The following is a 12,681-nucleotide window of genomic DNA, read 5'->3' as shown; positions in this document are numbered from 1 at the left end:
AAGTATGTGTCTGAATCATCAGTTTGACAGGTCAATATCAACATGTATTACGCAGAGATGACTTGGGATGAAAAATGGTATTGGGGCTTCTCTCTTGTACGAAGCCTGCTGGAAGATTGTTTCAAGTAAGGGTGAGGGAAGACGTGGAGGAGGAAGGTAGAGAGGAGAGGAAGGGGAAAAGGCAAAAAAGGGGGAAAGGGAGGAGGGGGGAGGAAGGTGAAGAGATGAGGAAGAGGAAAAGGCAAAAAAGGGGGAAAGCGAAGAGGGAGAGGAAGGTGGAGAGGAGAGGAGGGGGGGAAAGGAAAAAAGAAAGAAAGGGGGAGGAAGGTGGAGGGGGACAGGGAGGAGGAAGGAGGGGGGGAGATAGATAAAGAGATAAATAGCAGAGGTAGACCAAGATAGATAAACATATACATATAAACAAATAGACTCATGAGGGATCTTCATATAGAGAGAGAGGTAGATAGACAAACAGATAGATGGAACGATAAGTAGACCGGCAAACATAAAAAAAAGAATAGACAGGCAGGCAGACAGACAGACAAATAGATAAACAGAGAGAGAAAGAGGAGAGGGGAGAGAAAAGAAAAGGAGGGAGAAGAGAGAGAGAGGAGAGGGAGGGGAAAAGGAGAGAAGAGAGAGGGGAGAGGGGAGAGAGAGAGTAGGAAAAGGATAGAGAAAGGGGAAAAGAGAAAGAGAGAGAGAGAGGAGGATAGAGAGGAGAGGGGGAAGGGAAGAGAGAAAAGGGAGGAGAGAGAAGAGGAGAGAGGAGGTTTAAAGGAGAGAGGGGAGAGAGAGAAAGAGAGAGAGAAGAGAGAGGAGAGAGAGAGGGGTAAAGAGAGAGAAAAGGGGAGAGAGAGGAGGAGGAGAGGGGAAAAGGGGAAGGGGTAGGGGGAAGAAGAAGGGGAAAGAGGGAAAGAGAGGAGAGTGAGAGAGAGGGAAGGGGTAGAGGAAGAGGAAAGGGAAGAGAGAGAGAGGAGAGAGGGGAGAGAAAAAGGGAGAGAGAGAGAGAGAGAGAGAGAGGGAAAAGGAGAAGAGGATGAGAGGGGAAAGAGAGGAGAGAGAGAGAGAGAGAGAAAGAGAGGGGAGGAGAGAGGAGAAGAGGAGGGAGAGAGAGGGGAGGAGAGGAGGAAGAGAGAGAGAGAAGGGAGAGAGAAGAGAGGGAGAGGAGAGATGAGAGAGAGGGTAGAGAAGAGGAGAGGGGAGAAGGAGAGAGAAAGGGAAAGAGGAAGAGAGGGAGAAGAGAGGAGAGGGAGAGGAGAGTGAGGAGGAGGAGAGAGAGGGAGAGAGAGAGAGGGAAAAGGGTAGGGAAGAGAAAAGAGGGGAGAGAGAGAGAGGAGAGAGAGAGAGGAAGGGGGTTTTAGGGGAAGGGGGAAGAGGAAGAGGAGAGGAGAGAGAGAGAGAGGAGGAGGAGAGAGAGAGGAGAGAGAGAGGGGGAGGAAGAGAGGAGGAGAGAGAGAGAGAGAGAGAGAGAGAGAATGCCAGGGAAAAAATTCCCCCATAAATTCAAACATCAGGGCCCAATAGGCAACCCAGGTAAGGGAGAAAAAAAAAAAAAAAAAAAACGGAGCAAAGAAGCTTAAACAGATATGGTTAAAAAAAGGAACCACCAGTCGTCAATAAACAAACAAACAAAAAAATAAACAATAAAACAAACAAAAAAAAAAAAAGGAAAAGGGAAAAACCTAAAAAGAACGAAAAAAAATATTTTCCCCATCCCGAAAACATCACCTTCACTAGAATACATTACCTCGCCGTTCGTGTAGCAATATATTATAGCCACCACGGCCCCTGTGCTTCCTTCTATAATGCTGTTGAGATCTGGTAAACATTGAGCCAGTCGCAGCCTTTTGCTCTAGGCCTATATATGGTGACTATGTACTGTAGGCCTACGAGAGGGACCACCATCATTGTGGCTCGTACCGCTTTGCTGTTGGGGACGAAATGGTGGGGATTAGGGACATTTTTGTGTGGGGGAGGGAGGGAGGGAAGGGGAAGAAGGAAGGAAGGAGGAAGGGGGACGGGGGAGGAGGGAAGGAGGAAAAGGGGAAAAGAGGGAGGGGGGACGGGAAGGAGAGGAAGAAGGGGAGGGGGAGAAGGGGGTGAAGGAAGGAGGGGGAGGAGGAGGGGGAGGAGGAGGAGGAGGAGGGAGAGGAGGGTGGGATGGAGGAGGGGGAGAGGAAGGAGGAGAATGGACAGAGGAGGAGGGAAGAGGAGGGAGGAGGGGGAAGAGAAGATATAAAGGGGAGAGGAAGGAGGGGGGAGAGGGGAGGGTAAGGGGTAGAGGGAAGGATAAAGATGAAAGAGGAAGGGTGGGGCAGTAGGAAGGATGAACGAATAACGGGAGAGGAGGTAGGAGAGAGGAGGTAGAGGCGGTGAAGATGAAGGTGGAGGAAGGGGGGAGGAGGAGGAGGAGGAAGAGGAGGAGGAGGATATGGACATGGAGGTCAGGAGAAGAGAGAGAGAGATGTAGATAGACAGATAAATATATAGATATAGAGAGAAAGAAAGAGAGAAAAAGAAAGAAAGAAGGAAAGGGATATATATATAAATATATATATATATATATATATATATATTTATATATATACATATATATATATATATATATATATATACATATATATATATATATATATATATATATATATATATATATAGAGAGAGAGAGAGAGAGAGAGAGAGAGAGAGAGAGAGAGAGAGAGATAGAGAGAGAGAGAGAGAGATAGAGAAATATATAAATATATATATATATATATATATATATATATATAAATTATATATATATATATATATATATATATATATATATATATATATATATAGAGAGAGAGAGAGAGAGGGAAATAGACAGATAGATAGATAGATAGATAGAGAGAGAGAGAGACTAATGATATCATAATAAGATTATAAACAAGAAAAATATACTCATAGCGAGACATAAGCCTCATATAATGAGATGAAAATAACGATAAAACTCATAACAAAGTCATATTTATCATCATCATAAATATCATTACTGAAGAAATTATGCGTTAGAGAATTCCCCGAAAACAGAAATTGTTCAAACGTTTAGAAAAGATTATTAAGAGTAATACAACTAATCATTACGAGTGAAATATAAGAGACATACAATGGTGATTTTATATTAACGATCACCTCGAGAATATCAAAGGAAAATATATAAATTTCTTCAGGACTAAGACTTTCATGGAACATACCAAAGGTAGACATTATTTTATAAAAACAAAAACAAAAAAACATTTAATTAAAAAAAGAAAAGCGAAAATATGAAAATTAAATTCAACCCTCGCCTCCCCCCCCCCCCCAAAAAAAAGGAAAAGAAAGCAAGAAAGAAAGAAAGAAGAAAAAAATAACCTTAAAAAATAATGATAATGACTACGATAAATTAAATATCACCCCCCTCCCCCCCAAAAAAAAGTACCCAAGGCAGAAAAATAAAATAAAATAATTATGAGAATAAACAAAAAAAAAAAAAAAAAAATACATAAGAAAAACAGAAAATCATAAAACGACAAAATTCGCCCTTAACAAAAAAGAAAAAAAAGAAAAAAAAAGAAACCCCTAGTAAAAAAACAAAAAACAATAAACTAAATATAAATAATTAAACACAACAGAATTCTTCCTCCAAAACAGAAAATCATAAAAAAGACAAAATTCGCCCTTAACCCAAAACAAAAAACAAATCATAAAACACATCACCCTTACTAAAAAAAAAAAAAAAAAAAAAAAAAAATAAATAAATAATATACCCACAAGAGAATTCTCCCAAAACAGAAAATCATAAAACGTACCGATATTGAGTAGGCTCGTTGGCATTTGGCGCTCGCATTATCCCGACGAGAATCCTGATGATGTTAACCACGAAGAATATGTTGATCTGGCGGAGATAATTGGTTTAGGTTCGTATGCCTTGATCTGTCTGTCTTTTGGTCTATCGAATTGTCGGTTGTATATATGTATATATATATATATATATATATATATATATATATATATATATATATATATGTGTGTGTGTGTGTGTGTGTGTGTGTGTGTGTGTGTGTGTGTGTGTGTGTGTGTGTGTGTGTGTATCTATCTGTCTGTCTCTGTCTACCTATCTCTGTCTGTCTGTCTCCCTTTCTCCTCTATCTCTCTCGATCTCCTTTTTTACTTTACCATTATCTCTATTCCTCTAATTCTCAAGTTCCTCTCTTTCTCCTCTTCGAAAAACAGAGAACACTATAACATACAGGGAAATATCTATGTAATTTAAGAGGTGTTAAACAAAAACAAAAAAGATAACATAACAAAGAGCAAGACACATTAAAACGCAAAACAAAGACAAAACAAAAACAAAACAACAACAATACGAAAGCAAGCCAGGTGTCCAAGAAGAGCAAGACAGATGCAAGACAGTGTAATTAAAGAGCAAGGCAAAAGGTGAGAAGGATAAGAGAAAAAATAAGGAAAAGTATGATGATACTAAATTAATAACAGAAGGAAATTCCAAACACACAGATTTCCAAAATATGAAAATCAAATAAACAAACAAACAAACAAGCAATCAAAAAACAAAAAAAAACATTCCAATGTAAGAAGAAAGCATGATCATTTAACCTAAAAAACAGGCCAGCAAATGAAGATATAGATAAAGAGATAAGGAAGGGTAATAAACAAGCAAATAAGCAGACATACAAAAATAAATAAAGACATAAGAAAGAGCAATAAATAGACTAAACAAATTAAACAAACAGAAACAAACAAAACAGACAATTAAATAAACAATTAGACAAATAAACATATACATTAGCAGACAGACAGACACGCAGACAAATAAACAGACAGACAGACAGAGAAGCAGACAAAAACAAAAAAACAAAAAAACGAATGGACACAAACAAACTAAAAACCAGACTAAAACAACAAACAGACTAAAGACAACAAACAGACTTAAAAACAAAGACACTGAACAACAAACAGACCTAAAAACAAAGACATTGAACAGCAAACAGACTTAAAAACAAAGACACTGAACAACAAACAGACTTAAAAACAAAGACACTGAACAACAAACAGACTTAAAAACAAAGACACTGAACAACAAACAGACTTAAAAACAAAGACACTGAGCAACAAACAGACTTAAAAACAAAGACACTGAACAACAAACAGACTTAAAAACAAAGACACTGAACAACAAACAGACCTAAAAACAAAGACACTGAACAACAAACAGACTTAAAAACAAAGACACTGAACAACAAACAGACTTAAAAACAAAGACACTGAACAACAAACAGACCTAAAAACAAAGACACTGAACAACAAACAGACTTAAAAGCAAAGACACTGAACAACAAACAGACCTAAAAACAAAGACACTGAACAACAAACAGACTTAAAAACAAAGACACTGAACAACAAACAGACTTAAAAACAAAGACACTGAACAACAAACAGACTTAAAAACAAAGACACTGAACAACAAACAGACTTAAAAACAAAGACACTGAACAACAAACAGACTTAAAAGCAAAGACACTGAACAACAAACAGAACTAAAAACAAAGACACTGAACAACAAACAGACTTAAAAACAAAGACACTGAACAACAAACAGACTTAAAAACAAACACACTGAACCACAAACAGACTTAAAAACAAAGACACTGAACAACAAACAGACTTAAAAACAAAGACACTAAACAACGAACAGACTTAAAAATAAAGACACTGAACAACAAACAGACTTAAAAACAAAGACACTGAACAACAAACAGACTTAAAAACAAAGACACTGAAAAACAAACAGACTTAAAAACAAAGACAATGAACTACAAACAGACTTAAAAACAAAGACACTGAACAACAAACAGCCTTAAAAACAAAGACACTGAACAACAAACAGACTTAAAAACAAAGACACTGAACAACAAACAGATTTAAAAACAAAGACACTGAACAACAAACAGACTTAAACACAAAGACACTGAACAACAAACAGAACTAAAAACAAAGACACTGAACAACAAACAGACTTAAAAACAAAGACACTGAACAACAAACAGACTTAAAAACAAAGACACTGAACAACAAACAGACTTAAAAATAAAGACACTGAACAACAAACAGACTTAAAAACAAAGACACTGAACAACAAACAGACTTAAAAAAACAAACACACTGAACAACAAACAGATTTAAAAACAAAGACACTGAACAACAAACAGACTTAAAACAAAGACACTGAACAACAAACAGACTTAAAAACAAAGACACTGAACAACAAACAGACTTAAAAACAAACACACTGAACAACAAACAGACTTAAAAACAGAGACACTGAACAACAAACAGACTGAATCGACTCACCAGCAGAGCGAGGAGAGGCGGGAGGTTAATAATCCAATCGAGGTCATCCATGGGCAGAATCCAACAGTTTTTGCTCCCCTTCCAGTAGGCTCGGACTCCGACGTAAATACTCAGGGGCAGGAGAGGAAACACTGGCGGGGAGATGACAGATTCGATAACGGTGGAGAAAGAGGGAAGGGAAGAGGAGAGGGAAGGGAAGAGGAGAGGAGGAAGAAGATGAGGAGGAGGAAGAGAGGAAACACTGACGGGGAGATGACGGATTCGATAACGGTGGAGAAAGAGGGAAGGGAAGAGGAGAGGGAAGGGAAGAGGAGGAGAAAGAGGGAGAGGGAGGGGAGGAAGAAGAGGAGGAGAAAGAGGGAGATGAAGAGGAGAGGGAAGGGAGGAAGAAGAGGAGAAGGAACACTGGCGGGGAGATGACAGATTCGATAACGGTGGAGAAAGAGGGAGGGGAAGAGGAGAAAGAGGGAGAGGAGGAGGAGAAAAAGGGAGAGGGAAGGGAGGAAGAAGAGGAGGAGAAAGAGGGAGAGCAAGAGAAGGAAGAAGAGGAGGAGAAAAAGGAGAGGAAACACTGGCGGGGAGATGGCAGATTCGATAACGGTGGAGAAAGAGGGAGGGGAAAATGAGAAAGAGGGAGAGGAAGAGGAGAGGGAAGGGAGGAAGAAGAGGAGGAAGAGGGAGAGGGAGGGGAGGAAGAAGAGGAGGAAGAAGAGAAGAAGAAAGAGGGAGAGGAAGAGGAGGAAGAAGATGAGGAGGAGGAAGAGAGATGGTGGGGAGATGACGGATTCGATAACGGTGGAGAAAGAGGGAAGGGAAGAGGAGGGGTAAGGGAAGGAAGAATAGAAGAAGAAAGAGGGAGAAGAAGAGGAGGAAGAAGATGAGGAGGAAGAAGAGGAGAGGAAACACTGGCGGGGAGATGACAGATTCGATAACGAAGAGAAAGAGGGAGAGGAAGAGGAGAAAGATGGAAGGGAAGATAAGAGGAGGAAGAAGATGAGGAGGAGGAAGAAGATGAAGAGGAGGAGGAAGAGGAGAGGGAACACTGGCGGGGAGATGACAGATTCGATAACGGAGGAGAAAGAGGGAAGGGAAGAGGAGAGGGAAGGGAGGAAGAAGAGGAGGAGAAAGAGGGAGATGAAGAGGAGAGGGAAGGGAGGAAGGAGAGGAGGAAGAAGATGAGGAGGAGGAAGAAGAGGAAAGGAAACACTGGCGGGGAGATGACAGATTCGATAACGGAGGAGAAAGAGGGAGGGGAAAAGGAGAAAGAGGGAAGGGAAGAGGAGAGGAGGAAGAAGATGAGGAGGAGGAAGAGAGGAAACACTGACGGGGAGATGACGGATTCGATAACGGTGGAGAAAGAGGGAGAGGAAGAGGAGGGGGAGGGGAGGAAGAAGAGAAGAAGAAAGAGGGAGAGGAAGAGGAGGAAGAAAAGGAGGAGAAAGAGGGAGAGGAAGAGGAGGAAGAAGAGGAGGAGAAAGAGGGAGAGGAAGAGGAGGAAGAAGAGGGGGAGAAAGAGGGAGAGGAAGAGGAGGAAGAAGAGGAGGAGAAAGAGGGAGAGGAAGAGGAGGAAGAAGAGGGGGAGAAAGAGGGAGAGGAAGAGGAGAAAGAAGAGGAGGAGAAAGAGGGAGAGGAAGAGGAGGAAGAGGAGGAGGAGAAAGAGGAGAGGGAACACTGGCGAGAGATTTGATGACGGTGGAGAAAGAGGGAGGGGAGGAAGAAGAGGAGGAAGAAGAAGAAGAGGAGGAGGAAGAAGAGGAGAGATAAAACTGACGAGTAGATGAAAGATTAGATAACGGAGGAGAAAGAGGGAAAGGAAGAAGGGAGAGAGAGGAGAAAGAGGGAGAGAAGGGGGAGAAGGAAGAAGAAGGAGGAGGAAGAAGGGGAAGAAGAAGAGGAGGAGGAAAGGAGAGGGGAAAAAAAGGAGAGGAAACTGGTGAGGAGATAAGAAATTAGATAGGGGAGGAGAGGGAGGAAGTGGCGGGGAGATAAAAGGAAATCAATTAAGATTTGTAAGAGGAGAGGGAGGGGGGGAGAAAGGAGAGAGAGAAGGAGAGGGAGAAGGAGCAGAGGAGAAGGGGAGAAAGGAGAGAGAGAAGGAGAGGGAGAAGGAGCGGAGGAGAAGGGGAGAAAGGAGAGGGAGAAGGAGAGGGGAAGGAGAGGAGAAGAAGGGGAGAAAGGAGAGGGAGAAGGAGAGGGAGAAGAAGGGGGGAAAGTAGAGGGAGAAGGAGAGGGAGAAGAAGAGGGAGAAGGAGAGGGAGAAGGAGAGGGAGAATGGAGAGGGAGAAGGAGAGGGAGAAGGAGAGGGAGAAGGAGAGGGAGAAGGAGAGGTGGAAAGGGAGGAAGGAGAGGGAGAAAGAGAGGGAGAAGGGGAGAAAGGAGAGGGAGAAGGAGAGGGGAAGGAGAGGAGAAGAAGGGGAGAAAGGAGAGAGAGAAGGAGAGGGAGAAGAAGGGGAGAAGAAGGGGAGAAAGGAGAGGGAGAAGGAGAGGGGAAGGAGAGGAGAAGAAGGGGAGAAAGGAGAGGGAGAAGGAGAGGGAGAAGGAGAGGGAGAAAGGAGAGAGAGAAGGAGAGGGAGAAGGAGAGGGAGAAGGAGAGGGAGAAGGAGAGGGAGAAGGAGAGGAGAAGGAGAGAAGAAGGAGAGGGAGAAGGAGAGAGAGAAGGAGAGGGAGAAAGAGAGGGAGAAGGAGAGGAGAAGGAGAGGGAGAAGGGGAGGGAGAAGAAGAGGTAGAAGGAGAGAAAGAAGAAGAGGGAGAAGGAGATGAAGAAGGAGAGGGAGAAGGAGAGCGAGAAGAAGAGGGAGAAGGGGAGGAAGGAGAGGGAGACGGAGAGGGAGACGGAGAGGGAGAAGGAGAGGGAGAAGGAGAGGGAGAAGGAGAGAAGGAAGATTGGTGTGGAGAGAATAAGCAATAAACAAAGAAGGAATAGGGAGAAGAAGAGGGAAAGGAGGGGGAGGAGGAGGAAGAAGAGTAGAAAAGAAAAGGATTGTGAAATTTATGAGATGAGAAAAAGGAAGAAGAGGAGGAAGAGGAGGAGAAGGAGAAAGGAGAGAAAGAAGAGGAAAATGAAGAACAGAAGTGTGTGAGAAATAGAAAATAGAGGAGAGGAAGGGGGAAGTAGAAGAGGGGAAGGAAATGAGAGAAGAAGACGACGAAGAAGAGAAGATAATGGTGGGGAGGAGGAAAGAAAAAGAGAAGGAGGAACTAATAAGATTAGAAAGAGGAGGAAGAGGAATGAGAGAAAGAGAAAGACCGAAAGAGACAAAGGGATATAGAGGAAAAGACGAGGAGAGGAAGATGAGGGAAAGAGAGGGGAAGAAGGATAGCGAAAGAAAGAGAATGAGAAGAGAGAAGAGACACAAAGAGGAAAAAGATAATAAATTTGATAAATAAAGGAAAATGAAACAAACTGTATACATGAACATGCTTTTGTATGGATGCATGGATGAGTCTATGTATATGTAGGTATGTCTGTATCTCTGTCATTATATTTATACATCTCTTTGTACGTACGCACATGGCCACCTACGCTGGTTTGAATATCTATGCTTATATCCAATAACACTGTATTGAGTACTAGGAATTCATCTTTAAAAAAAGAAAAGAAAACAAATCTTTCATAAATCTTTCAACCACTTCCGAAGAGAAAGACATTGTGTGTTCGATATAGGCCTACATATGTAATATAAGCCTACCTCTCCCGATTTACAGAAAAAACAAACTTATTCTAACTAAAGTTGAATGCCAAACTAATATTTTATTTCTGAATCTAATTTTTTTTTCTTTTTTTTAACAAGACTTTCCTGTCATAACGCATTCTCGAGGTCGGGGAATGTTGACACACGTCGCCCGCACAACAGAGGAGGAAATTCTTTAAGGATATCGAATTTTCAAACTCGTAAATAGAATCTTTATATGCAAGATTTCTTTCCAAACTTTACATTCTCGGTCGAACTTACAGATGTATGGAATAAACAGACACGTACATACATACGCATATACAAATGCAGATACACAAACAAATACACACATATACACAAACACACAAACACACACGCACATATACACACACATACACACACATACACACGATCAGACTGTGTAACGCACGCACACACACACACATAGACACACACACACACACACAGGAGGGGTTGAAGGAGGAGGAGGAGGAGGAGGAGAAGGAGAAGAAGAAGGGGAAGGAGGAGGAGAAGGAGGAGGAGGAGAAGGAGGATGAGAAGGAGGAGGAGGAGGGGGAGGCGGAGGAGGAGGAGGGAGAGGGGGAGGAGGAGGGGGAGGGGGAGGAGGAGGGGGAGGAGGAGGGGGAGGGGGAGGAGGAGGGGGAGGGGGAGGAAGAGGGGGAGGAGGGGGAGGAGGGGGAGGAGGGGGAGGGGGAGGGGGAGGAGGAGGAGGAGGAGGAGGAGGAGGAGGAGGAGGAGGAGGAGATGGAGGAGGAGGAGAGGAAGGAGGAAGAGGAAAAGGAAGAGGAAGAGGAAGAAGAAGAGGAGGAGGAGGAGGAGGAGGAGGAGGAGGAGGAGGAGGAGGAGGAGGAAGAGGAGGAGGTGGTGGTGGTGGTGGAGAGTAGGAAAATACAAAGGTCTACGGGAATACACACCATATTTCACTAACTCAGGCTCATATAAAAAGACGTTTCGCGGAGAATTTCTGTTCCCGAGTCTAGATGATTGTGCATTTTTTACCTTAACTGCTTCTCCATTTGATTTTATTTTGTTGTTGCTCCTTGTGTGTGTTTTTATTTTCTTTTGTCCTTTTAATTCTCACCTTTTGATTGATTATCATCTCATTAACCATCACCCTCTCGTTATCATCTCCTACTCTCTGTCCTTGCTCTTTTATTCTTATTATTATTTTCAGTATTATTATTATTGTTTTTCCTTTCCTTTTCATTACCTTCCCCACGTACGTGTTTCCATTTTTTTTTCTAATTATTACTTCTTAATTCTAAAAAGAAATTCTTAATGTTAAGAATTATGATGGAAAGAACAGAATTGATTTGCTAAATATCCTTCCCCTTCCTCTCTACCTCATTTTTATCTCCCCTCTTTTCTCCCTGTCTTTGCCCCCTCCCTCCCTTCCTATCTCAGTCACCTCTCACTTTTTTCTCATCTCTCTCTATATTTTTCTCACCTCTCTGTTCTCCCCGTCTCCGCTCCTTCTTTCCTCTCTCTCTCCCTCTCCATTTTCCCTCTCTCTCTTCCTTTCTCCTTCGAGACTCTCTACTTTCCCACATCTCTCCCTCTCTATTTTCGCTTCCTTTTCATTCCCACGCACTTTTTCCCTTCTCTCCTCTCTCCTTCTCTTCTTCCCTTTCCACTTTTCTCTTTTCCCCTTCCTCTTCCCTCTTTCTTCTCTTCCTTCCAACTGTTCTTTCTTAACTTATTTTCTCTTCTCTCCGTTATCCTCCTATCTTCTCCCTCCCTCCTTTTCACCTCCTCTCTCCATCTCTCCCCACCTCCCCTCCCCTCCTTTCTCATCTTCTCTCTCTTTCTCCTCGTTATCCCACATTCCCCTCCCTCTCTCCTTTAATTATCTCTCCCCTCCTCCATTTCTGAATGCAATCATCATGCAGTTTGCAATTAGTTCCTGAAGATGAGTGATCTTTCGTGATCGTGCATGATTATTAATGGTAAGGACAAGAGAACTTTACCGATTATTCATGTATAGAATTATTATCACTAGGGGTAATATTCATGTTTAAGAATCTGTTAGTCATGTATTTGTATACATTTTAGCCTACGTGCGTGTAAAAAAACATGCGTACACACACATCTACGTATGCAAATATAAACACAGAAGTAAACACACACACACACACACACACACATAAACACACACACACACACACACACACATACACACACACACACACACACACACACACACACAATTACTCAAAACATGCACACACACACACACACACACACATATCCACCCCCCTTCACACACTCACACTCGTACAAACACACACGTACCCAAAACATGCACGCACACAGATACCCCACCCCCACCCCCCCATCCCCTTCGCATAGAGCAGACCACACCGTTTCAATCTCCGCCATGACTTAACAAAATCAGGCTCTCGTTAAAACACACGATAATTCTCACCCAATTGAACCTAATCTATGTTAATCGCCAAACCATTTCTGACTCATTAAAGCGCGGTAATATATTTTAGAGTTTTATTAACGGTTCGGGCATCCAAAGGGTCAATCTGGATGGGTCGTTTCTGAATGTAGATGTTAGTGAGAGGATAGTGATGTGGTGGTGCGGGTGATGATGGTGATGATG

The 12,681-nt window shown here is 42.4% G+C and overlaps 1 protein-coding gene across 1 annotated transcript in view; it reads right to left on the bottom strand.

The window, feature by feature from the left end:
* The window catches only part of LOC125037007 (calcitonin gene-related peptide type 1 receptor-like), a 139,072-nt gene that overhangs the window by 12,147 nt on the left and 114,244 nt on the right, over positions 1–12,681 (bottom strand). Inside the window, 4 exon segments of the mRNA XM_047629969.1 lie at positions 1,732–1,821; positions 1,824–1,930; positions 3,816–3,901; positions 6,379–6,509. Of these exon segments, the coding sequence (XP_047485925.1) occupies positions 1,732–1,821; positions 1,824–1,930; positions 3,816–3,901; positions 6,379–6,509 (414 nt within the window).

The sequence above is a fragment of the Penaeus chinensis genome, chromosome 22, assembly GCF_019202785.1.
Source record: "Penaeus chinensis breed Huanghai No. 1 chromosome 22, ASM1920278v2, whole genome shotgun sequence".
NCBI classification, from domain to species: domain Eukaryota; kingdom Metazoa; phylum Arthropoda; class Malacostraca; order Decapoda; family Penaeidae; genus Penaeus; species Penaeus chinensis.
The sequence above is the reverse complement of the archived record's forward strand: the minus strand, read 5'-3'. Positions and strand labels throughout refer to the sequence as shown.